The sequence below is a fragment of the Megalobrama amblycephala genome, linkage group LG24, assembly GCF_018812025.1.
Source record: "Megalobrama amblycephala isolate DHTTF-2021 linkage group LG24, ASM1881202v1, whole genome shotgun sequence".
Taxonomy (NCBI): Eukaryota; Metazoa; Chordata; class Actinopteri; order Cypriniformes; family Xenocyprididae; genus Megalobrama; species Megalobrama amblycephala.
The window spans coordinates 8,468,127-8,496,096 of NC_063067.1; the positions used below are offsets into that span (position 1 = coordinate 8,468,127).

General features: G+C 36.0%; 2 protein-coding genes and 1 long non-coding RNA gene across 4 annotated transcripts in view; 2 read left to right on the plus strand and 1 right to left on the minus strand.

Annotated features, from left to right (window-relative positions):
• The window catches only part of LOC125260563, a 50,653-nt gene that overhangs the window by 7,908 nt on the left and 14,775 nt on the right, over positions 1 to 27,970 (minus strand). The gene's annotated exons all lie outside the window — the stretch shown is intronic.
• hoxc5a (homeobox C5a) lies at positions 612 to 27,194 on the plus strand. Of its 2 annotated transcripts, none has more exons than XM_048178983.1 (3): positions 612 to 1,516; positions 2,357 to 8,934; positions 27,060 to 27,194. In XM_048178983.1, exons 1-2 carry the CDS (start codon positions 1,030 to 1,032, stop codon positions 2,569 to 2,571), a joined length of 702 nt encoding a protein of 233 aa, XP_048034940.1. In that variant the 5' UTR covers positions 612 to 1,029; the 3' UTR covers positions 2,572 to 8,934; positions 27,060 to 27,194. The 2 variants fall into 2 exon arrangements, with proteins under 2 accessions (XP_048034940.1, XP_048034939.1); XM_048178982.1 differs by lacking the exon at positions 27,060 to 27,194 and adding an exon at positions 26,699 to 26,828.
• hoxc4a (homeobox C4a) lies at positions 10,602 to 27,201 on the plus strand. The gene is made up of 4 exons (XM_048178964.1): positions 10,602 to 13,183; positions 13,708 to 14,077; positions 26,699 to 26,868; positions 27,060 to 27,201. The coding sequence occupies exons 1-4, from the start codon at positions 12,751 to 12,753 to the stop codon at positions 27,113 to 27,115; spliced, it is 1,029 nt and encodes a 342-aa protein (XP_048034921.1). The 5' UTR covers positions 10,602 to 12,750; the 3' UTR covers positions 27,116 to 27,201.

Genomic DNA, 27,970 nt, shown 5'->3' on the forward strand with positions numbered 1-27,970 from the left:
TAAATTAAATTCACGGTTACATTGGTGTATGTTGGTGTATCGTTTAAGTGTACTCCATTTAACTCAAAATTAATCTGCCCAAATATTTGAATGGAATAATGCTACCTGATTATTGTTAATACCTAATGATTAAAGTATGTAACGACTTAAAGACGTTTCTAAGCAAATAAAGCATTGCTTATTTCATGACACAGCGGCAATGCTTGATTGACAATCAACCACAATCGCCTTGCATCTAGTGGCACAACGCTGAATCAGTTGTTCTGCGATTTTAAAAAAAATCACACACATTGACGCAGTTAAGAATCATATATGATCATAATGAAAATTAATTTCGCAAATACTAAAAAAGTAACACACAAAACAAACAGAAACCCTTACTGTGAAACAGGAGAAACAGATATTTGTCATATATGTAACTAATGTGATAATCGTGTACTCCATATTCTATTTATATCGCCTTGACATTTGATTTGTCATAACATCGTATCGCATAATATCTTGTCAATCATCTTGTTTGCACTTGTGTGTGTGTGTGCGTGTGTGTGTGTGTGTGTGTGTGTGTGTGTGTGTGTGTGTGTGTGTGTGTCCGTGTGTGTATAAGGCCGCTTTGTCCAGTATTAGACGCCAGATGACGCTCTTGTCTAACGGTCTCGCCCTTTTTAGCCCAGACCCTTAGATGATTTCCATACCGAGAAGTTATCGGACACGTTTCAATGTCTATCAATAACCTCCCGGGGATCAAGCCAATTTATGACTGGCCAGGAGCTGCACGTGATTCTATTTAAACATTCCATATTTGGGCATTACGCGTCGTATCAAGAAAAAAAAGAAAATGATTTCCTCCACCTATAAATCCTGCTCTTTTTTAGGACAAGCCTAACGTCCTCTAGAAATACAAATAAAGTCCAATAAACAAATAAAACTTCTAAACAACTTATGTATACTTTATTAGCTGATTCAGTCTCTGCTGCGACCGGGTGCTTTTTGTGACTCTCTCCAAGGTTACTGTATTGTTTTGGAAATAGAATGAGCTCATACGTTGGAAATTCATTTTCTAAGCAAACGCAAGACGCCTCCTCTTGTAGAATGCACACTTTTGGCAACTATGGAGCTCACTCTGAGTTCCACGAGTCCAATTACGCGTACGAAGGACTTGATCTCGGCGGATCCTTCAGTTCTCAAATCCCCTCCAACTCTTTGAAACGGGAGGCGATAAACACAACCGACCGTGCAAGGACCAGTGCAGCAGTTCAGCGAACACAGTCCTGTTCAGCTGTGGGCTCTCGTAGCTTTGTAAGCACTCACGGGTACAACCCCCTCAGTCACGGACTGTTGAGCCAAAAAGCCGAGGGGAATATGGAAGTTCTGGAGAAGCCCAGCGGCAAGAGCCGCACAGACGATATCAAAATGGAGACTACTTCAGCGATAAAGCAACAAACTAATTCGACTCAGCGTCAGAACCAGTCGCAGCCGCAGATATATCCGTGGATGACAAAGCTACACATGAGCCACGGTAAAGTTACGTTTAAAGTTTGTTTTAGAAAAGAGGAGAAACTGCACGCATCTCATCCTCGTCATTGCATCTCCTTCCTACGTTTTGTCGCTCCATATTTTTCCTCTTGAGTTTTATAGGCCAAACGCAGGAAATAATAAAACTAGCGGCCGTAAATTTTATGACAAAGGCATCTATTGCTCGTAAACCTGTCCTGTTACTGTGAAGAGGTGATCTCTGGTCAAATTTATGGAGAAATAATTGGTTAAGAAAAGCAAAAAAGATGATTACATATAAATTTACGTATTATTTCTTGCTTTAAGCATTAAAGGGAGTTAACATGATATTCAAGTAAAGTGGGATTTCAAGCGAATCTTTGTATACACATACATTATGTTTCCGGTTAGTTGCACTCTGCACCGCTGGAGTAGTAAAGCAAAGTACTACAGAAAAAGTATAATGCTAGTTTGTATCCCAGTAGTGAGGCCGTGTCTTTTTATTTTTATTTATTTAATTATTTATTTTTGTTCAGCTCTTACAGTATTTCGGGTCAGGACATGATAGGAAGCTCGTGGCCTTCACACATTTATGATTATTATGTTTCATCTTGTTTGTGTTATTTCTGTGCATGACACTTTCTAATTTCAGAATAAATAAATATTAGCGCCATACCACCTGTCCACTGTTTTCATTTTGGATTTTATAATGCTTGATGTATCCATATTACATATTACATGGATTGTGTTTGGTGGCAACTTCATCAATGATTATGAAAATAAATTTCATAGTAATATGCATGAGGACGATAGTCGATAAAATTTGACATATAGGTAACCCAATATCTTTCTGATGCCACCTCAGAATCTGACGGTAAAAGGTCACGAACCAGTTACACCCGGTACCAGACTCTGGAGTTGGAGAAAGAGTTCCATTTCAACCGATACCTCACACGTCGCAGACGTATCGAGATTGCCAATAACCTCTGCTTGAACGAGCGGCAAATTAAAATTTGGTTCCAGAACCGTCGCATGAAGTGGAAGAAGGACTCAAAGTTGAAAGTGAAAGGAGGACTATAAATAATGTGGTGCACGGCTTCAATTGAAACGACCTGAAAATAAACGCAGTGTTAACTTGTACTGAATCAACAAAGGGTTTAAAAATAGATTTTGTTGGTGACAACAGTTGATGTCTTTCATTTGTCTACAATATCATGTTGTTATGTGAATATGTCCATATTTTCGATATTTATTGATAGTGCTCCCTTCCGGGAGGTGCTTATTTGAATAATGTATAAGCTTAAACTTTATTTGAATATGCCTTACTAAAATCATTTGTATCAATAACCTACATAACATACCAAGGCCTGCATCCAGTTACGTTGATTTAAATGTAAATGCAAATAATGTGGTGCTTTGCTTGAACATTCATCAATCTCCCCATTGCATATTGCATTTTGATGGAACTTGTCTTTTTATCCATTGTACTTTCTGTCGTAAATACATCTATACAACTATAATAGCCAAACAAGGATGGTAAACCGCACTCCATGATAATAATGCAACAACTGTAGTGTCATATTAAACACTGTCTATCATATTGTCTGTCAGCCAGCAGCCAAATGGTAATTTTATCTTGAGGATTATGTCTATTGAAATACTGTGGAATCAGAACATTTTGCTCTTTTATTGAATATGTTTTTTTTTTTTTGAGGGGGTCAAATTTTACAGGCAGGTACCTTGGCATTTCTTTCCATACACTCTATTCTATATAGGAGTGGCTTATGCCTTTCATACCAACCAATCTACACGACCTACTTTTGCGTTTGTCTGATCCATCATTTCTGTGATTCTAACTGTTTGTTTTCAAAGTTTCATTGATACTTTTCGATACTTTACCAGTCAGTAATTATTTATTACAGTAACCAGATTAAATTGCCAACATATCAGAAAGTTTTGTCAGCCATCTGTGTCCAATGAAACTTCCAATGTGGTATCATTGTAAATGAACTCGATGAAACGTAAAGAATATACTATTTGTCTGTTAAAGCAAAAATAATGAGTCTTTCTTTACACAAATGCATTTTTTAATTCAAGGCCCGTTTGATACCTCGTGCAGAGTTAAGAGAAGAATACGTTCTGCGCAAATTAATATGATTTTGGTAAAAAAATATATATATATACATAAGTCTGCATGTGTATACTTACAGTGATGAGACATGATTGAACTTTAACGCTCTGGTCACTTATTTACAGTAGCCCTTAAACGGAGGCACATAAAACTTTATGACCCCAATAAACTTTTACAGCACTTCCTCTCACCCATCAGACACTGACAACTGTTTCCTTTTTTAACAAATCGGCGGAAGTTTACACAAACATTTCAGTGACGTTTTGGTACACAAAACCCTTAAAAACAATAGTTTGCACATTTAATCAAATACTCCGTGCAACTAAATTATAGCAAATATACGATTTTTTTTCGAAAGTGCATTTGAAATGCGATAATACACCGTTATCAATCGTCCTGCGTGTAAAGCATATAATTAAAGACGTTTAAAGTGAATTGCTCAAACCTTATTGTTGAAATTTGTCATTTAGATAATGAGACATGATGTTAGCCAACCTATGTGCAGAAATCACATAATCCAGGCCCATGTCAAACAAAGGACATAAGACTGCGAGTACAAAATGCTAATTTTCGACTGGCTCGCTCTACTCAGGCTCTTTTCTGCTTTATTGTTGGTTTGACATAGGCTATAGTTTTTTCTTAATTCATGCCTTCTCGGCGCTCTCGATGCAACCGAACATTTTAATCTCCAAGTTTCTTAAGTGTATGAATGCTAACATTATATACACACACACACTAAGCTGAAAATAAAAAAAAAACAGTCAGCTAGTCAATTTATACTACTGTTTAAGAAGCGCTTTCATTTTAGAATCGTCTCACTCACCTATATTGGAGATTCAATGTAAATTTCCATGCTTCTTTCAATTTCTACACTCGCTATCTTGACCGAAAGGGCCACATTGCGAGTTACTGTGGTTACTATGTTGCTTTTTACACAAACCCCTCTTTTTTTAGCTCTCTTGCCACGTATTTTGAAGTTTGAGGGTTATTTATGCCAATTGCCCAAAGCAGGACCAGTGAGTGGTGCAGGAAGAGCACGTGGGGTCATTAAAGTGGGTTTTATGGCCTGCAAGACCTGACAAACCCTCAATATATTTACATCATATATAATGTTAACTGTCCGTAATCGCAGCTGTTGGCTAGTCTTATCTCTGAGAGAAGGGCTTAGAGCCTGTTAGTGTGGGTTACTCGCGTCAGGGTCTGTAGAAGTTCGACTCTCCCAAATGGATCCCAGGCGGTTGCAGTAAGTTAATAATCTTGTTTTCCTCTTTTTAATTAAATATGTACTTTCCTCCGCAACGCCCTCGGGAATTAATCAAGGATGTAATTCAATAGTTCATGGAGAAATTGTGTCAAGTGGTGCGCAAATGTGTCCTCATCTGTTCAGTTTTGATCAATTTCAAAGTCTAGAGTGTACGTTTGTGCATTTGTATATTACTGTTAATTTGGCGTTGATATGGAATTATTGTTCTGGCAGCAGCTTCAAATCTAATTCTGTATACCATGACTCATAGCCTATGTATTCAAAAACATCTTGTATGCCTCTTAAAAGCGTTGTGCATGTGTGAAGAGCGTTGCCTTGAGATTCACTTAAGTATTGGAGAATGTAGAATGTGCGTATATCAAAATACTCCACTTTTGGGGCGGTGAAAAATGCTTAGTTTGCCCCTAGGATGTGTATGTTGTGGTAAAAGTGACGGTGAAGGACTGAGAAGCTAAGTGATCTTGTATTGGTTTGCAGATGAGAGCGCAGAACATAGATCTTTAGATCGGACATAATGTGGGGTCATGTGCAGGGCAGAGAAGATGTGGTGTTGTGTGGTGGGGTCATGTACAGGGCATTGTGGATGAAGAGTCACATGATTAACTAAACAGAAAAAAAAACATAATTGAAAAAATTATTAAGGTATTAAAATATACATTTTATACAAAGCAAATTACATTTTTGACCACTGTTATTTGTCGGTTTTCAGCACCGGATATTCAGTGGTCTTTATTTGACAGATGAGGCTCCACTTGACCATTATAATCATGGTATGAAAAGTTTAAGCCATATCTTACTTTATGATGTTGTGCTTGGAAACAGAATAAGTCAGACTCTGTTCATCCACAATGTTCTCTTTAATCTGTGCACAGCGATTTTGGCTGAACAGGAACTCCACCGCCATCATCATATACTGCTCTGTTTCTATTTAGTGAAGGCCTGTGGTATATTCTGAGAGTTATTTAAAATTAAAAGTACCAATGCCTCAGTTTTGGCATTAGAACTAATTCAGGCCCTTTTGCTGAGCAAAGGTTATACATGTGTCCAAAAAAATTATGAAGAAAAACCAAGATGGAAAGGTTATTGACCTCCCAAACAGTTATGGTGATTTTTTTAATCTGTTAATGAGGGTCTGAAATATAGTATTTTTTGTCATTCAGTTGAGAAAAAGTTGTAAGATGGCTTTAATTACAAAATCTCAAGAGTTTTAATAAATAAAACTGTGGATTGCAATTAATGAGCCATTATTTTATGTCTTTAACCATTTCAGTTCTGTTTTGTTTTGTTAAACAAAACTACATCCTTCAAATACCTTTCAAATGCCATTATTTCAGCAGAAAAAAACAGAACATGACATGACATGACAATACTCTGAGATGTTGATATGTCGGATTTGCAAATATTTCACAAAACAGCTTTGCAGAGTATGCTCAGTCACTTCAATTTGTGGGGTCCAAACATTTGTGGAAAACAATAGAGTGTTGAGTAAAGACCTATTTCACTGATTGGTTCTGTCTTGTAAGGCTGTGTCTGGTTGCAAATACTGCTGAGTTGTAAATTCCATGGCTTGCCAAAGTTCTTTCCTCCGGGCTTACTCTTAAAGAAATGCTGTTTTGTTTTTTATTTTATAAAGAAGAGTGGGAGGACAGTTTTAGATATCAAAACAGTAGCCTATCATTTGTAAAAGAATGTACTTGATAGAAATTAAGTTGTTAAACAGCTGACTTGCTTATACAAGTACTAAGTGTATCTTATGTGATATTCTAAACAAACATTGGCTAAACCAATCCTGTAATCAATAATTACTGTTGTGAATTATACACACATGTATGAGTATAGAATGTCAAACACAACACTTGAAATATTACAATTTAGTTCAGGCATGCAATTACACAATCCATTTTTATACAATAAAACAAATACAAAAGAAATACAATAAAGCAAAAAATGAAATTTTCATTCATCTCTTTCATTCTCAATGTCCATTCTTTATCGCAGAAATCAGAAAATTCACTCATCATTCACTCAAATGAATGTTTATTTAAGTGATCATTATTTATGTGCATTATTATTGGAAGAAAAACAAAGCTGACAATGACATAATATTATGAATGTACTCAACAGTTTTCATCACATCAAAGCAGATGATAACTGATACCTGTTGGCTCATTTTTGGCTGAGAGCAGGTGGAGGTTTTACTCACTCAAGGTTGATTGAGGTGGATAGTATTCCTTATTGTTCACTGACTAGAATAATAATCAGTGTAATGTTACATTTACAGCATGACACATTTTTGTGGCGTATTGGAAGTCACTGAGTATGGTTAGTCAATGACAGAATGAATGGGTCATGTGGTACAACCAATATCACATTCGCTATTGAAACACTTTCAGTAATTGTCTACTTATTAAAGAGATATATTTAATGACAATTGTTCTACCTGAGTGATGGAGAACACTTAATAAATTCAAATGAATTTGTTGATGGCATTTATAATTAAGAATAATTTCAACTTCACAATTTTAGTGAGCCTTTCTGTGCATCCTTTTCTTTTATCATTTAAAGTTTTTGAATACTGTGTCAAAAACATTAACTGCCAATAGGGGGCAATAGTTTTATATTCCTCTGTTTTCTTCTCTCTGAGTGCAGGTTACACTGGGTTCAACATATTCTTTTGTCATTTGCCAGATTACTAATTGACTGGCCATACAAGGAATATGGCAGTAATTCCCTTCAAAGAATGAGCAAATGACACAGAGTTGGAAATGATGCTATTGCATGCAGAATAACTAAACAAGGCAATGCTTTCAATGCACATTGTTAACAATCCACATTCTTTTTGTAGAAGTTCCTGTTTGGACAATCATTTTAAAAATGCAAGACAGAATCTTTATTCTCTAAGTGGATAAACTCTTCTTCATTCAGTAATGGATGAGGTGAATGAATAAAAAACAGAAAAGAAAAAATAACAATTGGTATTTGGTCTGGTGGATATCTTAATAAACGCATGTCATGATTATGATTTATTAAGAAAACAGATGGTAATGACAATAAGGGCTGCATTTGCTACAATGACACAATTGTGTGTTATAGTAATAAAACTTTGACTTTAATGCAGGAATTACAGCTTTTGACTGAACACAGTTTAGATTTGTTTGAAATTATACTTGTGTTTAGATACCTTTTTTTCTAAGAGAGTTTTCAGTGTTGAGCATGGATAATTGTAGAACTGAGTATATACATATACATACTATGTTTCTCGTTCTGTGTATATAATATTGCCATACATTAATTAAATTACTCTTATATTTTTTCCCCTGCTTCAGTATTAAGGTTTATATTTAGGTTGTTTTTTTTTTTGCCATTACATCATATCTCAGTGACAGACAGTGGCTCAACCCTGCATGTGAAATCACAGTATGCACATATTTTACATATACATTTTGTTAAATGAGGCTGTAAACCTGAAAAAAGCAAACATACCACATTCTTTTTTTGAACAATCCTGAATTGCCATGTTAACCTGACCAAGTAGGAACTCATTTTAGGTTCTGTATTGTTGCAAAAAATAACTACATTCATCAAGGAAATAGTTCTGAAAATAACCTGTGCTAAATACATAGCCTTGTCCTACTTTAAAGGATCATGCCTTTGGACAGTTCAACCTCAATGAGAGACAAAGAGAAGTTGTACTAAAAACATTAAAACATAATTATCAGTAAAGGATTGGAATGCAGCTGTCAGATAATTATAGGATTATTATAAGCTTCATGCATGGTTAGATATTTTTAGCATTTAACTGATTACATAAACTCCAGATATTCATTCAGATATTAATTTTAATGTTTACCAGGATATTGGATATGACAGAAATACGATTATTTTAAATCTACAGTAAATCAAACCCTCTATATTGTTAAATAGGATAGGCCTATCCTTACATATGCCTGAGAAGTAATTTGTTTTGATTTTCTAAACTGCTTTCTTTCTTTTTAGCGCATGAGGATATTATGAACGTGAGGGCAAGGAGGACCTCGTCGTTGCACTGGTAAGTCTAACCGTTATTTTCTTGTTCCAGTAGCCTTTAATATTCTTGTCCCATCTTGTTTCGCTGCGTATAAACACAGAGGGCAGTGTTCCCTGACAATAGCGCCGAACAACTACAGCACATATGCCCATGTGTTCGAGGAAAGAGGTGTATTGTGCTAAAGATGTTTGTTGTGCTGTTGAGCCAACAAGCTCTTTTTATATATATATTATATTTTTAAAAAAAATGCAAGACATAATTTTAAAGAGTATATATGGGATGATAATAATAATAATAATAATAATAATAATAATAATTACTCCTTTTATTTAGATAAATAAGTTATCAACTGCAATCTAACTGCATCTTTTTTTATATAAATTAAATTAAAAGTTATTAACTCATACATTTACAATAAAATACAAAATTGTATGTGTAACCCGGCTCACCTCCCTGTTTTAAGCATTTTAAGGGTTTTAAAAAATAAAATACAAAAGTAGGCTATAATATAAAAGTATAAATTAATATAACGCATATAAAAAAATAAGCTGTACGAACAACAAACTCATACATTACAACAAAAAACCTCAAAAAAGTAGACTAATCAATACTGTGAAATTGATTCTTGGACAAATATAAAATACACAATCAAGGGGGCACACACACACACACACACACACACACACACACATATATATATATATATATATATATATATATATATATATATATGCTTAAATCAGACGTTAAATATTTAAGAGCGCAAAAGAGAGAAAATATAGAAAATTAGTAAGGCCTTGTCCTTTTTATATAGAACAGCTTAGGTCATTTGAACTAAAATCCATTCGATATTTAAGGCAATAAATGTGCGTCTGAAAATGAAATCATTCAAAATTATCGCATAGGGCGTACATTAAATATCATATAGGCGTAAAATGTCATTCGTTCAAGCCTACACACAATAGATCCTGGTTATGGACAGTTGACATATCCTTCCATCCAAAATCCCACCTTCTTTACATATACAGTTTTCTAGTCAAACCTTTTCTCTATCTATCTATCTATCTATCTATCTATCTATCTATCTATCTATCTATCTATCTATCTATCTATCTATCTATCTATCTATCTATCTATCTGTCTATCTGTCTGTCTGTCTGTATCTGGGGGGAATCACCTATATACAAATGAATCATCAAGCAAATTCGCCGGCGGTTATAGCTTTTTGGAAGTCTCTACATTATAACTAGTTATTGAGCTGGTGCAGGATCTGAGGCCATTTATGTGCAGAGGGAATTCATCGCTTTTCGCTCATCAATAACTCCTTGGCAGTGAACTATTGGAACGAGTCGAACGCGAGGGGTGAAATGCGGGTCAGGCTGTCTAACTAATATTAAAATGCGTCCGCAACACTAGAGCAGTGCCGAGTGGGTGGATGGGGGCGTTTTCAGGCTGGTGGGGGTGGACAAAAAATCCCTATCACATCTGTAGGGTCTCGAAGTAAAATAAAAGGCTTGAGATAAGGCAAAACGACTGTTTCCTTAGGATTTCGTTTGTTAAAGAGTTATGCTCTGTCTGTTTGTTTGGTTTTGTTATATTTGGGGGGGGGGGGGGATCTTATTTTTCTCTGGTGGTTTGAAAATTGGATTTAAAAATGTGCTCTGTTGCTTTGGCTATATGATTTCTAAAAGGTTTTTGCATCTTTACTTTACTGTTTTCTACTTTTCTTCTTTTCTTTTCTTTGTTTATATGCTTTTTTATTTCGTATCTGTTGCCGTTTAGATAGCTAAACTGGAGAGAGAAATTCAGGGCACGGTCTTGCAGGTTACCGGGCGGTCATATGGTAATAACGTGCACAATAAACCCCAAGGAACAAAAGAAACTTATTTTTCATCAGTGCTGTCACGTGTCCGCTTTGTGCACAACATGTTTGAGACGGAATATTCAAGTGGGTGCTCCTATGTTTTCGAGATTTAATAGAATTGGATAGTAAAATTATTCCTCGTTTGTCCCTCTCATGCCCACTCAACCCTTTCTTTTATGTCCTCTGTTTCATTTACTCAACCTATTGGAGTGTAGAGGGGTGATATGAAAAATATGAAAAAGGCTGAACACATCAAAACACATTTAACCTCAACGAATAGAGTAATTCTAATGAAATTAATTCTGTCGTTACCTAAATCATTTTTGTTAAATGGAACAATTTGTTTGTTGTGTATGAGAACATGACTTAATTGAAAATGATAATACATTAAGTGTTCTAACAAACAAACAAACAAACAAACAAACAAACAAACAAACAAACAAACAGACAACAAATAACAAAGTATTTCCAAATCTGTCTTAAAAATGTAGGGTTGGTCTCAGTGCATGGGTTGTTAAATCTTATCACCGCAGATGTGTTGATATTTTTCTCGAGCAATTGAAAAATAAATAATTACAATAGTAAAAATAAAAAATACATTAAAAAAACAATTGAAAATAAATTGGTTTCTTTTGTGCGTTTATTTTTTTAAATAATGACAAACAAATATTTATTTTGCTCATGATCCCCAGTTCTGACCCTAGATATTAATTCTGACCAAACATTGTAGATGCCAGACAGAAACCTCTCTAACTAGAAAATGATTTAGCCCTGTTCAAGATGCTAAAGAGGTCATAGCCTAACCTGACTTATTTTGTACTTGGAATTCTGCTTTAAAACTTCCAATAGAGAAATGGCCTCTCAGTAGTCGTCTATATGTACCCTGTAGAACCGAATTTGTGTCCAAAACATGAAAATCGCAAATACGTCTCTACAGGAATACATGGGCGACGTAAAAGCCACGAACGCCAAGTTGGGTTTGTATTCGTCTCGGTATGAGGCACGTGACTTTGCATGAAAGTCGTGTGTGCTTACTACCATAAGGAGTTTGAAAAAATAGAACTACCACAGGAAGACATGAACATATGGAGCCAAATTTGTAGAAGCGGAAATATGCTATATGCCATCCACTGTAAACTATTGATTTAAAGCCTTTACATCTTAATTAAACACAGAATCTGCTCTCTACCACCACATGCATTCTCACTGAGTTCGTCGAATCACAAATAAACTCTAAAAATAGAATTTCTAACGTAGTTTCACTTGGTTGTAATAGGCATATTAATTCTGTATAGCTAATAACGACAAATAAGAATCATGCCAATGGTCTTGGAAAAGAAAACATTTGTACTGGCATAAATGCTCTCAATAGATGAGTGAAAATATGTTTATACTACTAGCAATTTCCCTGCACGCCAAGTCATAAAATGGCGTGGTAAAATAGCTGGCACAGCTTAATGTAGTGTAATTATTAGCATTTGTTCCGTTATCGAAGTTTAAATGCGATTGCTTATTTTTATTATTATTATATTACGACTAGTACTACTACTACTATTAGCCTATTATTATTAATACTATTTAAACAATGTAATTAGTGAAACTCTTGTAACGACACAAGTTAACTGAGAAACATCCCTAGGTGTTGTGGCATGATCCGAGAAGATTTGGCCATTGTGTATGCGTGTGTGAGAGAGCGAGAAAGGGGGAGAGAGAGAGAGAGGGAGAGAGGGAGAGAGAGAGAGAAAGATAGAGAGAGGGATAGAGAGACTGAGAGACTTCGCGGACAATGGCGGAAAATTGAAGGTATATTTGCAAAAGCTGTGGTTCCTTATCCGGGGACTACATCGCCCCATGCCATTGGGCCATCGTATCACGTGGTAAAAGTAACTTTACAGGGTTGCTCGCTAGTAGGAGGGCTTTATGGAGCAGAAAAACGACAAAGCTAGAAAAATTATTTTCCACTCCAGAAATTAATGATCATGAGCTCGTATTTGATGGACTCTAACTACATCGATCCGAAATTTCCTCCTTGCGAGGAATATTCGCAAAATAGCTACATTCCCGAACATAGCCCCGAATATTACAGCCGTGCAAGGGACAGTGGCTACCAGCATCACCACCAGGAGTTATACCCTCCGCGGGCAAGCTACCAGGAGCGTCAGTATAACTGTGCAAGCATCCCTGAGCCTGATACTCAAAGAGGACATGGACTTCCTCACGCGGGGCACCTGCTCGGAAAAGGGCAATCTGCCTCATGTGAGCCCCCACCGTTACCCCTGTCTCCTGCCACCCCTCCGGCTGCATCCTCCGCCTGCAATCAAGCCACCCCGGAGCATCCCAACAGCTCAGCCTCTGCCAAACAACCCGTCGTGTACCCATGGATGAAGAAAATTCACGTCAGCACCGGTAGGCAACTTGAGTGTATTTCTCTTAAGCACTATAAAGCTCGCCCCTCATCCTAACTCTCTCTCTCCGTCTGCCTCACTCCTTTTTACACTCATCCCCTGGCCAGCCTCTGCTACGATAGGATAGAAGCCTTTGAAATGGCACAATTGAGGCGGATTTACGACTAGGCATTGGTAATTACACCCACCATAAATTTTATAGCCGAGGTATACTCTGGGCAGTCGTATCACCATGTGGCTTCTCTTGTTATGAGTGTGCGATAGAGTGAGGGAGATCTGGGACCAGAGGAAAAACTAAGCTTTATAATGTTGCATTAATAATTCAGTGCTGAGTCCAATGTGATTTTAGCCTTATTATAGAAAGCTAACTTTAAGATATTTTAGCCCACCCTCATTTCCTCTGTCGCCACCATTTCTCAATGAAAGACACGCTTGTTTACCCTATCCTTCCCTCGCTGCCTCTTTTCTTTTCTATTCTCTTCTGTTCTTTCTTTCCCTCTTTCCCTTTGCTTCTCCTCTTTCCAGTCAACTCTAGTTACAATGGAGCGGAACCCAAGCGGTCTAGAACTGCTTACACTCGCCAGCAAGTCTTAGAATTGGAGAAGGAATTCCACTATAATCGGTACTTAACACGGCGAAGACGTATCGAGATTGCTCATTCCTTGGTCCTCTCGGAGAGGCAAATCAAAATTTGGTTTCAGAACCGCAGGATGAAGTGGAAAAAAGACCATAGGCTGCCAAACACCAAAGTCAGATCCTCGTCCTCCACGGGCATTTCCTCCGGGTCCAACACAAGCTCAGCGGCTGCAGGCGTTGTGGCGGCAGCTTCCACCACTAACACCATGTCAGCCTCCGAGGACCTCTCCGGAACCGAGCGTGGCGAGGATATTACAAGGTTATAAGAGAACTATTTCGAGGAGAGACGTGAAGATCAAATGACTGATTATTTATAAAATATAATATATTTTGTTTTCGTAGGTATCTTGTGCGTAATGGGGGTTCCTTTAAGTCCACAGTTATATAAAATGCATGTTATATAGCATGGATTATTGCGAATACCTATGAATTCTTTTCTACGCGAAACAGGGTTTAATTTATCGAAAAACTGAATCAATATGATGTTTGTTTGTTTTTGTTTTTTCTTTTCATTTTCCAAGAGAAATGTTTTGGGCGAAGCAGGTTATGGACATTTTATTCAAATGTTATTTGTGGGCCTTTCTTTGCCCAGCTGCCAAGGTGAAGTGCACAACGAATCTATTTATTTCTCACTTGAGAGAGCTGGTACGTTTTTTTGTACTGTAAATGAAAAACACTATCGTGGGTATCGATAGAAAAAAAATATCTTTGTTTTCTTTAAAAGTAAATCATGCTGTGGGTTATCTGTCGTATGGAAAGGTTAAGACTTTAAATTATCATTTAGTTTTTTTGTTGTGATGGCGTTGTGTTTAGGCTATTAACAGCAGATTGTTGTGAGATGCAATAAAACCAGTTTAGTGTATTTGTGCTAATTATATTGGTCAATAAAACGTAAGTGTCTATTAGTTTTACCTAGACTCGGGTGACTTTTATTAATATGCAATGTAGATTAAATTCCCGCGCATAAATAGCAAAACGTTTTATTTAGCTATATTTTTAACAGGGGTATGCAGAGACTTTTATGTTAGTCAAATGTAGGCCCAAAAGTAAAATCGTGTTTTCAGTGCATTTAAAAATACACCAGTGGTGTCGAATGGGTTTACTGAAGGAAATTAATTAGCCATTTTATTTCTGCCATACCTATAATATTTACAACGCTATCTCTCATATTTGAGCGGTGAGGGTTGTGCAGGGGTTAGTTTGGGTTCTGTACACATCACTTTCTCACGTATTCGATTAACGTGGCACATAATTCGGGCCTTTTCAGAAGGGACCTTATCGCTCTTCATTCCAGAAGATGGCTTGTTATTCATTATTGTTTTCAACATGACTGAAAATGTCTCTTGAAAATCAATTTCAGTATTCAAAATCGTCCTGCACTGCTTCTGTTTCTTTCCACTATTAATTTCAAGATTTATCAAGCTGACAAACAAATTCAACCAATTCGTTTTATTTTATAGATAAATTAAACAGTACAACACTGGATGCTATTCAGAACGTAAAAATAGGTCGAACATATTATGGTCTTAATGAAATCGAGCCTATATATATTTAATGTTAGTTTAGCTCATTTTAAATATGTAATTCGTTATTATTTAAAATGAATGCTAATTAATCTTGACATATTCAGGTGCAATAGAGTATGAAATGAATCACCTTAATACGATTGCAAAAATACAAAAGGCCAATATAAAGAGACAAAGGCTGTCAGTTATGTCCATATTATTATTATTATTATTATTTATTTATTTTTAAATGAAGCAATTTGCATGTGGTGAAATATAACCCTAGTACCTCTGTTTTTGAAAGTTCTGATTCAAGCCACTCCTCTTTGTGTGCCATATTGTTATTTTTAAAAAGTGGCGCTAGATCCTGTTCGAAGCAACGTCATCGCCTAAGCAGATACTTGGAGCTATAGACACACAGAACCAAAATCAGTTACAATGCGTCATAGAACGCTCCCACATGCAAATTAATTCTATTGTGACGTTTCTGTTTTTTTTTTTTTGTTTTTTTTTTTTATGCACAAGAATACATTAAATTTTAAACATAAAAACTTGTTTCTATTGAAATAAATTCTCAAAAAAAAAAAAAAAAAAAAAAAAACGTACAGAAAATAAGGAATGTGTTTGATTAATTGTAAATCGGCATGACTTGAATGAAGATTACACAACGGCTTGCTAAGTGGGGGGCTGAGAAGCACAAAGGAGTGAGTCATTTTAGACCATCAATCAAGTCTGGCAGCAATAGTCAATTGTACTTCTAATGTATTAAGTTGTACAGGCAACTAAATAGTGCACAAAAGCGTCACTGCAAAATATGTTTCAGCGGATAGTTTGTCCAAACCCAAAAAAGAAGAAAGGCACTGGCCATCGTCTTAGCCTGGCCATGACTTTGGAAGTCACTTGAAAAGAGTAGGTGCAGAACTGCATTCAGAAACCATTATGTTACTGAACAGCGGAGAGAAATGAATGTGCACGCCTAAATCGTAGCATCCCGGCAGCCTCTTTCGAGATGCTGTCGCCTCCATGTCGAGAGGGTGAAAAGATACTTTATTGAAGTTTGTGGCAACTAAGAAAAGTCGAGTTCAATTCGGGGACACATTTTCTGTCCCATTAGTTTCATTTCAGCCGGGTCGGCCGACCTCTCCCACCCCTTGACCCCACTGGCTCTCTCAACGTGTACCTTCTGTGTGCACCCTCACAGGCTTCCTGGGGTTCCACCGGTGCTCTTGCTTTCATTGTGGGTTTTTGGTTAAATTGATGTGGCGATAGAAGAAGGGCATCTGAATGTGTTTCTCCTTTGTTGCTTTGCACCGTATGACCTATACGAGATCGGTGAACTCTGGGACAAGGCCCTTCTATAGCGTGCGATCTTGTAACTTTTTCTTTAGGTGCATCCACTTTCGAGATGTTAGTGTAGTGCTGGCCAGTCTGTATAAGTAATGTTTCTATACCGTTTACCTAAATGAAAAAAAAAATTAATATAGTTGTAAAATCAACATCTAAGAAAAGTGCTCGAAATACATGTAGCCTAGTATTTGTACAAATACATTTTTTTAACTTAATTGCATGTTTTCTGACATCCAAACAGGTATGACAATTTTTAAAACACAAAACAAACTTGTTTCATGAGACGATCAGCAGTTACATTTTGAGAATCTTTTTCTCAGAGCTGCTACTCCAGACTGACTGACTTTGCTGCTTGGATTTCTGACATTAAACAGCAGGTGTAATGCAGCTTTTCTGTTACTAAAATGCACGCTAAAAGAAAAAAAGAGAACAAATGTCACGTTTGACTTATGTTGTATTAAACTATAAATCAAACATACTGTAGGCTGTTGTTCAGGGGACAGGTATAGGAAATCATCGCATGTGGATCTTTGCCAGCCAATAAACTTCCACGCAAGTTTCAATTTTGCATGTATAAATATTTATAGCTATACTTACAGTACTGTAAAAAGCGAATTTAATGAGGTTGATTCAGTCGTATTAATATATTTTTTACGTCAATAAAACCAGTTAATTTAGATTAGCTGATTAGATTAAGCAAAACAAAACTTTTTCTTTCTTTTTTTTTTAGCGTTGGCTGTTTGGGGCAAACTTGCAGAAGACAAGTTACGTTGGAACATTTTTAATGTCATCTGTTAGATTAATCGTTTTTAATGTCGTATTAGGTGACAAGTGAAAATAATCACAAATATGCTAAGTTTTCTAAACATTAAGAAAATTTTTTAAGACATATTTTCCCACAATATTTGTCATTTAAGAAATGCATCGATAGTTACTGCAACGACAATAGGCTTTCTGCAATAGCTCATAATTGATCCGAATAACTTAATTTATACAGGATGAACAACATGGCGCCAGGATTTGCACTGTTTTCCAATAGTTACAAATCACTCTCTAAAAATCGTCTTAGCTTAGGCCCCTGTCGTACATTATTTAATGAAGATTGTGTAGCGTTTCCAAAACTAGCACAGAGATCGTTTGTTATAAAATAAATTTAAATACAACGTCAATTTACAAAAGTACAATGTGACAAAAGGCCTACTGCAAAAAAAAAAAAAAAGAAAAAAAGAAAAAAAAAAAAAGAAAAAGAAAAAAAAAATGTCTGCACTTTCATGTTAAAGTTGTCCAAAAATTTTTAATGTATTAATCTATTTAAAAATTATTTAATATTTATAAGGAAATTATTTATTATTTTTCATATGTATTTATATTATGCTGTATAAATAGGTATATAATTCATTCAATAATTATAAATATAAGTAGGCTATTCAGTAAATATTTCAGTAATTATAATATAATTAAATTAATGTCAGCATTATACCAAATGCGATCTGGCAGTGGTTAAACTATAACACTATATTTGTTAAGCATAAAAATAATATAAGGACAGAGTGGAGGGCTACAATGACGGCCACGGCCCCATCACTGTAGTGACCTGTACAGTATAGGGAGGTGGGCATTTCTTTATATGCGTCCATAAATCAAAAAGATGATTGAGGGTTTGCCCTGCAATACAAGTACTGTGTTTAGGATTTTGAACCTGCCCTTGTAGGAAGAAGAGGAGGAAGAGACAAGCAGGAAGAGCACGAGGATCATCACCTATGTCTTCAGAAACGTGCATTTACCAAGCGCTTTATCAGAAATATATACTTTCATTATCTAACATTGTAATTTGTCGACCGATATTGTCAGGTATTATGCAACGACAAAATGATGTTTTTTCCCTGAATACAGTTACAATTGTTTATGCCTTTATTAGTGGTTCATATTGACTTTGAAGTGTTTGCAGTTGCAAAGTAATTCACATTATTTTGTCAGTGGTTTTTCCTGTAAACTGGGGCGAAATGGATATCTGTTTATTTCCTTGCATGTTACTGTTCTACGAGTGGTTTTAAGTTCTCGTTAATCTACGAACGTTTTTACGTATCAAAGTAACGAGCCTTTCGGGGAACATACTTTAATTTTAAAGTAGCACTTACAAGTAAGACCTGCTTTCGAGCAACCGGCCCAACTCCTCATTTACACGGGAAGTGAAGAATCACACTTTGCGTGTTTATACTGAACCTGACACTGACCCGTTGTAAAGCATACAGGTTCCACCATGTTAATTACTCCACGAGACATACAATTGTTATGAGAACAGATGATTGTTTCCATCATAAAGAAGTTAGAGACTAGTAATTGCGCAATGACAGTCATCTGTTGACCCTGTCGTTCAAGTGTATAGCATCAAAATGATATAAAGTTTTACAGCGCACCACTTTTTAGCATTGCAAGTTTTGACTTGCCTATTCGTTTATCTTATTATAATTTCCATAATTTCCACATGGGGCTTTTCTGGTACAACATTTATTAATATATCTCAGGGAAGTATGATCATCCACGTTATCTTTAATAAATGAACAATAAGAAATTATCACTACCTACATTGTTCTGTGATGTAGCCTACTGAATGCATTGTCATTTTGCCTTTTTATTCTAAAATGCATTTTTGTCAACTCTTTTTATAAGACAAGTGTCTTCTCAACTCAATTAAGTTCTTAATAGGTTCTTAGCATTGTTATGAGGTCTTCTGTATAAACTGAGCTGTGGTGAACGTCGCAAAAAGGCTCAGAGTTGAATCGGGGGTCACCATGTTATTTTCCAGAAATGTGGCTGTTCTACTGAATACCCGCTCGACACATAAAATACGTAATACAGCTCTTTTTCCATGTCCTATGTGAGAGTCTAACCATGCCTTTGACTTTTGCACTTTTCATTTTTTTCCCCGCATTTTATGCTAAACTAAGAGCGTGAGCGAAGAAGAGTGTCTGCATTGCGCTCAGCATATCTCCATAATCTTTGTTCTGATGTCCTGCCCCTTAACCTTTACACTCAGTATGACCCCAAATGCTATGCCTAATGGCCACCCAAACTAAAGCAGACTGAGAGAGGGGACACACGACAAAAAATAACGTTGTTTCAAGAACAGATATTTACCACAAACTAAAAATATATCATGTATCAAATAATTGCTTCAATCTAAATTACATGGTTTTATTCAAGTCAAAATATTTAATATGTCTTAATGAACCTAAAGAACACAATTGAAATTAATTTTACTCTTAAAATGACCAGGTATAATAGCATTGTCAAGTAACTTCCCGTGTTCACTTTTTAGGTTATGATTTATATTAGGCTATTAATAAGAAAAATAAGGTTTTTTTTCTGGGCGGCCATTTCATCCTACAACATCAAGACGCCCCATGTTTGTGCACTCAAAAAACAATAATTTTTCTCAAAAACAATATTTAATTTCATCATTTACTCTCCTAATGCAGTCACACGCAAAGCATGCTGGGAACTAGATATCCACGAGAAAGCCCATGAGAATTGAGTGACCATGAGCTAAATGAGAACACGCCTTAACTCCAGATTAAGTGTCAAACAAACAATCATAAGTGGAAAATGAAGAAACCCCTTTAATGATAAACGTCTTGGGGGCGTTTTGGGATTTCCCAAAAGCAACGTAGGCCTGAGTAAGATCTTACCAATCATTTTAGAATTACGATCTGTTTCCCAAAAGCATTATAAATAGCATGGAAGTCGTAGGAATAGAAGCACTGAGTACATCGTTAAAGTCATGAAGTCACCTGCAGGACAACCGCAAAATTACAACTTGATAGAGTTACGATGCTTAGCTTAAGCAACAGTGTGACTTCAATCAGGAGACTTTTTTATTTTTCTTTAATAATAATCTCAAATACATAGAATAGTTAGAGTTTGAATATATACACTAAAAAAATGCTGGGTTAAAAACAATCCAAGTTGGGTTGAAAATGGACAAACCCAGCTGTTGGGTTACATGTTTGCCCAATGTGGGCAGTTTTATTAAACTCAACAATTGTTTAAAAATGACTATATGTTTGGCTTGAAATGAACCCAAAATAGGTTGGAAATTAAAAATCAAACAAATAATTACTAGAGGCAACAATAATCATCAAAAGTGAACATTTAATAAGCAATATAATAAATGTTTACTGTTTAATATTCAATAAAATTATTAATAAATGTTAATTTATTAAACATTAATAAATGTTAATTTCCAGCATACTTTGAGTTCATTTTAAGCAAGCAATACATTATTTTTTAAACAATAGTTGAGTTAAATAAAACTACCCAGCAGGTTGGGCGAACATTTAACCCAACCGCTTGGTCAAAACAACCCAGTCATTGGGTTTGTCCATTTTCAACCCAACTTGGGTTGTTTTTTAACCTAGCATTTTTTAGAGTGTATATTTCCACAAGAAACACATAACAGTTTTCTTTGAACCAAAAAATGCAACATGTAGCCTACACTCTAAAAAATGCTGGGTTAAAAATAACCCAAGTTGGGTTGAAAATGGACAAACCCAGCAATTGGGTTGTTTTGACCAACCTGCTGGGTAGTTTTTTATAACTCAACTATTGTTTAAAAATTACTGTATTGCTTACATAAAATTAACCCAAAATATGTTGGAAATTATTTAATATTGTGTTTAATAAATGAACATTTATTGATAAGTTTAATGAATAATAATTAAATAATACACATTTATTAAATTGCATAAATTTCACCTTTTGATTATTATTGTTGTCTCTAGTACTTATGTGTCTGATTTTTAATTTCCAACCTATTTTGGGTTCATTTTAAGCCAGAAATATAGTAATTTTTTAAACTATAGTTGGGTTAAATTTGTGCTATATAAATAAAATTTGACTTGACTTGACTTAAAACTGTTCATCATGCTGGGCAAACATTTAACCCAACCGCTGCGTCAAAACAACCCAATCGCTGGGTTTGTCCATTTTCAACCCAACTTGGGTTGTTTTTAACCCAGCATTTTTTTTTTTTAGAATGTAGGTAGGCGTATCAATAGTACGAGTTTGTAATCTCGTAGAATATATACGCCAAAATGAGTTTTGGCGTGCTTATGGTACGTAGTTTTTCGCGTGCATATGATACGCACTTTATGGCGTACTATACGTACGAACCCCCCACCCTCCCACCCCCATCCTAACCAAGAGCGTATCATATACACGCCATAAAGTGCGTATCATATACACGCGAAACACTGCGTACCATAAGCACGCCAAAACTCATTTTGGCGTATATATTCTACGAGATTACAAACTCGTACTATTGATACGCATTCTCATGTGATCGTGTTGACTATGCCTACAAGTGGTAACTGAAAACCCCGTTTAAATGTTTAACGTCAATATGAAATTATGAAATGTATGTGATTTTTGTGATGGAGAGACAAATTATTTGACTCACTGGTGAAAGTTTAGGCGTTAGTTCAACATCTTTGGACCTGGCTGCTACTTGAACTGTGCACGTAAGTTCTACATAACAGAACGATCTGCTAGCTGTTGGAAAAGAGGCGTTGCTTGACTGTAGCCCAATAAAAACACATACACAAGCCATAATTTGAGATTATTTTAACAGCGTGGGAAACCCAACAATATTTTTTATTCTTGAAAAAAAAAGTGTCTGATGAAAGAGATGAGTGATCTTGTGATCGGTTCAAGTTGCCAGGCAACAAGCTACACAAGAGTCGCTCACAGAATTGTAGACCATCCATTATCACTAAAAGTTCCTTATTTTACCGAGTTACTGATTGAAGCTACAGTGCGTCTAGTGTTTTTATCGAATTAACCTGTAGTCTTTTACCCAGTCTCTGTCTATAAAGTCTCGTTACAATGAAGAATTCAGCGTATAATGGGACAGGGGCAGTTTGTTAAGAATGCGAGACTGAGAACGGTCGTATATGAATGAAGGGCCACCTGAGAACATCTCTTCTCTTTACCTGTCTGTCAGGCCTCCACACTTATGTCTCACGTGAACTTTTCTTAAAAACAAATACCAAGACACCAGGAAAGATGTACTTTTAAATCTAATCCAATTTGTTCACTTTAACAAACAAACAATAAAGAAGTTGTTAAAAAGTTAACTGCAGTTATAAGTTACTAAATTTTCACATTGGTTGCCATATCCTTATAGCCTAAAAGAATGATTCCATTGCTGCAACTGAGAAGTTCCCAGTGTCACGGTATAGATGTAGAATTGTGTATTGAGGCTTTTGTCCAGTCCTCCGGGGTGTCTGCAATGTGTCTAAACATATGCGGTCATGAGGAGGTCACTAGACGTGCTGCTGCGCCGCAATGATTAATGTCATCTCTTCTATAGAGAAATGGCATTCGTAGTTTAACGTTTTCTGTACTTCATGGTGAGTGGTTCAAACAGCCATGTTCTACTGGCATAGAATATTAATTCTAGTATTCGAAATCCTATTAAAATTTTAAAGTACATAAAGACACGCTGGTTATTAAATCCTTGCAAAAGCAACTGAACAACTTTATCTTAGAAGGAACAAAGATTAAATTCCAATGACTTTTTAGATAATCATTCATATAGGTGTTTAGATAAGATGTTCGAAATAAAATATGAAGCTACGCATTTCAACATGAATGCAAATAAGTGTTTGACATATACAGTGCCATCATTTTATTTATGATTTTTTAAATCTTGAATGTATAGAATGCATAAGTAAAATGTGGCACATGTGCGAGGAAGTTATGCTATTGAAATAAGTACTCTATAAGTACAAGGCAGCTTTAAATAAGTTGTACCTCATTGTACTTATCTTTCAGGTTTCCTATATTATATAGGCTATATTTTTTCCATACTGGACTGAATTTGGCATGACACGTGCACTTTAAAGTGGCTAAGAACAATGGAAACAATTAACAGAGCAGTCGACTACATCAAGTCGAGCTCATTTCTAAGTTCCAGGAATACTTGAGAGATATTTCTAAATTTTACTCCTTTATTTAGGTTCATAGTCTTTGCTCTTCAGGCCCTTTTGTATGCATCGTTATAAACGACAGCATCCTCTGCTCATCAAAATCCTTTATTCTCTTATTTATCCTATGCCTAAAAAGCCCATTAGGATATTACTAATGTTTACGGAAGAAATTAATCCATTGCGGTGTGCACAAACAACGAAAAGATTATGATGATTTTATGAAATCCAAAATGTCTACTCGTGGATCTCAATAGACACAGCCTACATAAGAAAGAAAGAAAGAAAGAAAGAAAGAAAGAAAGAAAGAAAGAAAGAAAGAAAGAAAGAAAGAAAGAAAGCTATTTATACAATTGCCATGTTCGTTAAAACTTTTTTATCCGCCATTACAAAGTTTTAAAAACTGTGAGGGAGGGGGGTGGGGGGTGGGGGTGTACATTTTGGGTAATGTCCTCACCAATTGGAGTTATGGTAGCAACAGACATCTATGCACTGGCCCTTTGTGCATTTCGTTAATTTGTCTATTATTACCAACATTTGCCTCATTCCCGTTTTTATACTCTTTAGAGAGTCTATCTTTGCATGAAATGGTTAAAGCGATGTTATTATCGATGTTTTATGCAGCTGTTTGTGTCAGCAACCACAAGAGCGCAGAAGGTAGGGAGGAATTATAAAAGGGTTGACACCCAGAGCGACCGGCGCGCTTTTGTGAGAGAAAGAAAAATGATTTATTGCCAGCAACGTGGTTCAAACAGAGTTCACTGAGAATTGTAGTGTACCGGCGGAGGCGCTGAGTTATGGTCTTGCTGAGCCACTACATCAAAGATTCCTTTTCAGATTTAGTGAATGGACCCAGCGGCATGAGACAAGGGAACAAACTTACTTTAATTAGAAAATTCCCAAGATCACAGGCGACTTTCAAACAATAAGGGAAGAGTTTGAAATAGGGGAACCATAAAAACCTGCTGAAGGATAATTAAAAAAAAACCTCCTTCACCAACACCACCTCTTCCAAAATATTAATAAAATAAAAAAATGCATCGAAATAGTTTAAATATCATTTATTGAATATCTAATTCAAATGTGGTTATGGAATGAGTACTCTTGCATTCCCTGCACACTCGGGCGCAGTAATATTTCATGTTAATAGCGCTGCAGCTCGGCAGAAGCCGGACTTGTAATATGCATAGTGAATGCTTCTATTTGACAAGGCTTGTGACAGCAATTCACTGAACTCAAAATAACAAATCGTTCTTAAAAAAAGATTGATTTTAGTGTTACAACCGGAGAGGATAGCCTCGTGGCTCTTTGATATTCTTCTTTAATAAACAGTATATGAATGGTTATGATTTGACTAGTTAAACCATTTGAAATGAAAGACAAGGCTTTTAAATTGCTGTCATTATGCCGCCATTTTACACGTCATAGTAGGCCTATAATCTTGCACATGAGCGAGGATTGAGATGACCATTATTTAAACACAAACCTGGCCATACTGGAAGGCCTTTTTTGGTGTCTTAGAAACTCCTTTAGCAGTGTATTAATATAAACATTCCCTAAAAAATCCCTGCAGGAGAAAGAGAGTGAGTCGTTGAGGCTATCAGTCTTTGTCTTCGAAAATACGTTAGACATGTTATTGACAGTACTGAGTGTCTGAGTAAATACTCAAACAAGACACTGTGGAGAGTAAATGAAAAGAGACTAGTCCTTGGGTTTCAGTCCTTGTGCACAATTAATCACTAGTGCGAGACAACCGCTGTCCACAGCTTATGTAAAGGAAGGGTGGTGACTTTTATGTTCACTGACTTAACATTAGGCTACTTCAGCGCGACTGCTTTATCTATAATGTTATCGGCAAGCCGTTTTAATCGGCATTTGGCTAAACACGTATCCTTACTGTGTCGATAGGTGTCTGAAAAACAGCGATCTGGGCAGGTTGAGTGCTAAATAGTCAACGTTTTGTAGACCCTCTTCCTTCCATTGGCTATATGACGTCAGAGAGGTCAAAGACTAATTTTGTTGTGAATATAAAGCTTTTGAGATCAATTTGTAATGATCTAAAATGAGTTTAGAAACTTGTTGGAGCCGGGTAACTTGTTGTTTTAAAGACTTTACCATTGCCCTAAAATGTCATCCTTATGCGCCCAATCTGGGCTCTTTGTTCATCAAGACATTGTTTTAAATAGTAGACAATGCGATTCTTACTACAGACGAACAACTTGAAAATATTTCTTTGGTTCCCCGAGACTAGGAAATGGCCATCATAGCGACTCCTTTCTCACACTGACAGTTAATTAAAAAACAAACTCTATCCTTCCACTAAGATTTTTTTGACATGCATTGTCAGTACAGCAGTGACAGTCAAAATCCCTTTGTTTGACCACACCCATTGATTCTCTTGATGTCTTTTTCACCAGTTACAAATGAGCAGAAATCTCAAAACACGTTGAAAAGATGTATAAAAACGCCATTAGTATTCGATAGATACATTCACACTGTGTTGCAATTTCACAAATCAGAAACGTTATTTTTTATTTTTTTTTTATTTTATTTTTTTACAAAACATGCTGATGGAGAAAGACAAACAATATTACTGAAATATTTTATTCACAAAGAAGCATTGCTAAAACATGTACATGGCTGTTTACTATAGATTAAAAACATTTTAAAACGATTTTTAAAAGAAATAGGCGATCGACAAGACAAGTATGGAGCTGTTGTTAACTGCAAAGCGTTAAATGACTATTTCCTTAACTATAAGGCAAACAAGTCGATTATTTTTAAATACCTACCACAAGAGGACTGAAAAGTAAGTCAAGGTTTCAAAAACTGTAATATAAAACATTATCACGGAAATGAAGTCTGTATTCTGCAATCCATTGTGGCAAAACTAGGAGACGCGATCCCAGACATGCTTGTCTTTTCTCTGTCCAAATGGGTCTCCTACTCCCTCCCACCTCTCAATCACGCTCTCTGAACTCTTGTCAGCACGGTAACAGGGTAATGTATGAGCTATGCTCATGGCTTTTCGTCTGTCCACAGGATAATCATTCGAAATTGCAAAATAGTTGAAGAATGCGGAGGAAAACGGAATCGTCGTTTGGTTGCTTTCGAGCACTTTACAACTCAAACAGCGAGGGCGCGAGGCTATTGGAGGAGGCCATCACGTGACTACATTGTTTACCCTTGTTGGCAAACAATTAAAGACGCGAGTGAGTGTACTTTCATGTCTTTCCTACACCTTGTGTGATCAATTACGCAACCCGAGTGATCAGGACGGTTAGAGATGCACAAGAATTCGTTTTACGAATTTCACATTAACAATGCATACTTGACCAAGATATGTTGCAATAAATCTCAAGTTTGTTCAATGGAGCAACATTTCTCCCCTTGTGCACTACAGGACAGCAGTTCTGCGTGGAGTCAACATGCCGAAGACAATTCATCAAAACATTATGAAGGCCATATTTGGAACCTTCGAAAACTCTCTCATATCCAACATCCCTATTCATCCTCTGCTGATGACAATTACCCTACGAATGAAATGACAAGCTCCCTGGACGATGGAAATGCTATGGAAAGAGACAAGAGATGCAAGCTCTCAACTTCCTGCTTTTCAAGCAAGAAGTACCCATGGATGAGAGAGACACATACACCTATAAACTTTAGCTCCATTAACGTCATGGAATCAGGTGAGAGAACTCGTTTTTGGAATAAATTAGGTATATTGATTTGTATTGCTTAGAAACACTTAATCTAATCAGTCAGTCATATTTTAGTCGATCGTGAATAACAGCTGTGTCAGATTTGGTTCTATGTCAATGTGATTTGTCACTTAGACACCGATGTCAATGTCTGACATCATTGAGAAGTACAGTTATTAATCAATTATTAGTGTTTTCCTTACTCCTTAAATAGAAAATGAACCCATAATTACAGGCAACATTTCAGTCTTGGCTTATAAAGATGGTGTTTACTTTGTTTACTGTACCTAAAGCTTTAGTTCCATTCTGACAATTTAAGGTAATTAATTTAAATATGTTTATGAGTCCAATCCATCAAGAACACAAAAGTTAAAGAGTCTTAAGATGAATGTGGACACATGGCTATGGAAAAAAAAAGAGAGAGTGGGGCAAATATAATCTATTCTTATTGCTCATTGACCAAAAACACAATTATTACAAGTATAGGGATTTGATATGGTGTCTAACAGTGTTATAATGTTTCACTGTGTGAAAATGTCTACATAAAAAAGGAGAGAACTTCTAAGGAAAGTAATATTTTCTATAGACCGCCAGTTGTTCTGTTAACTTG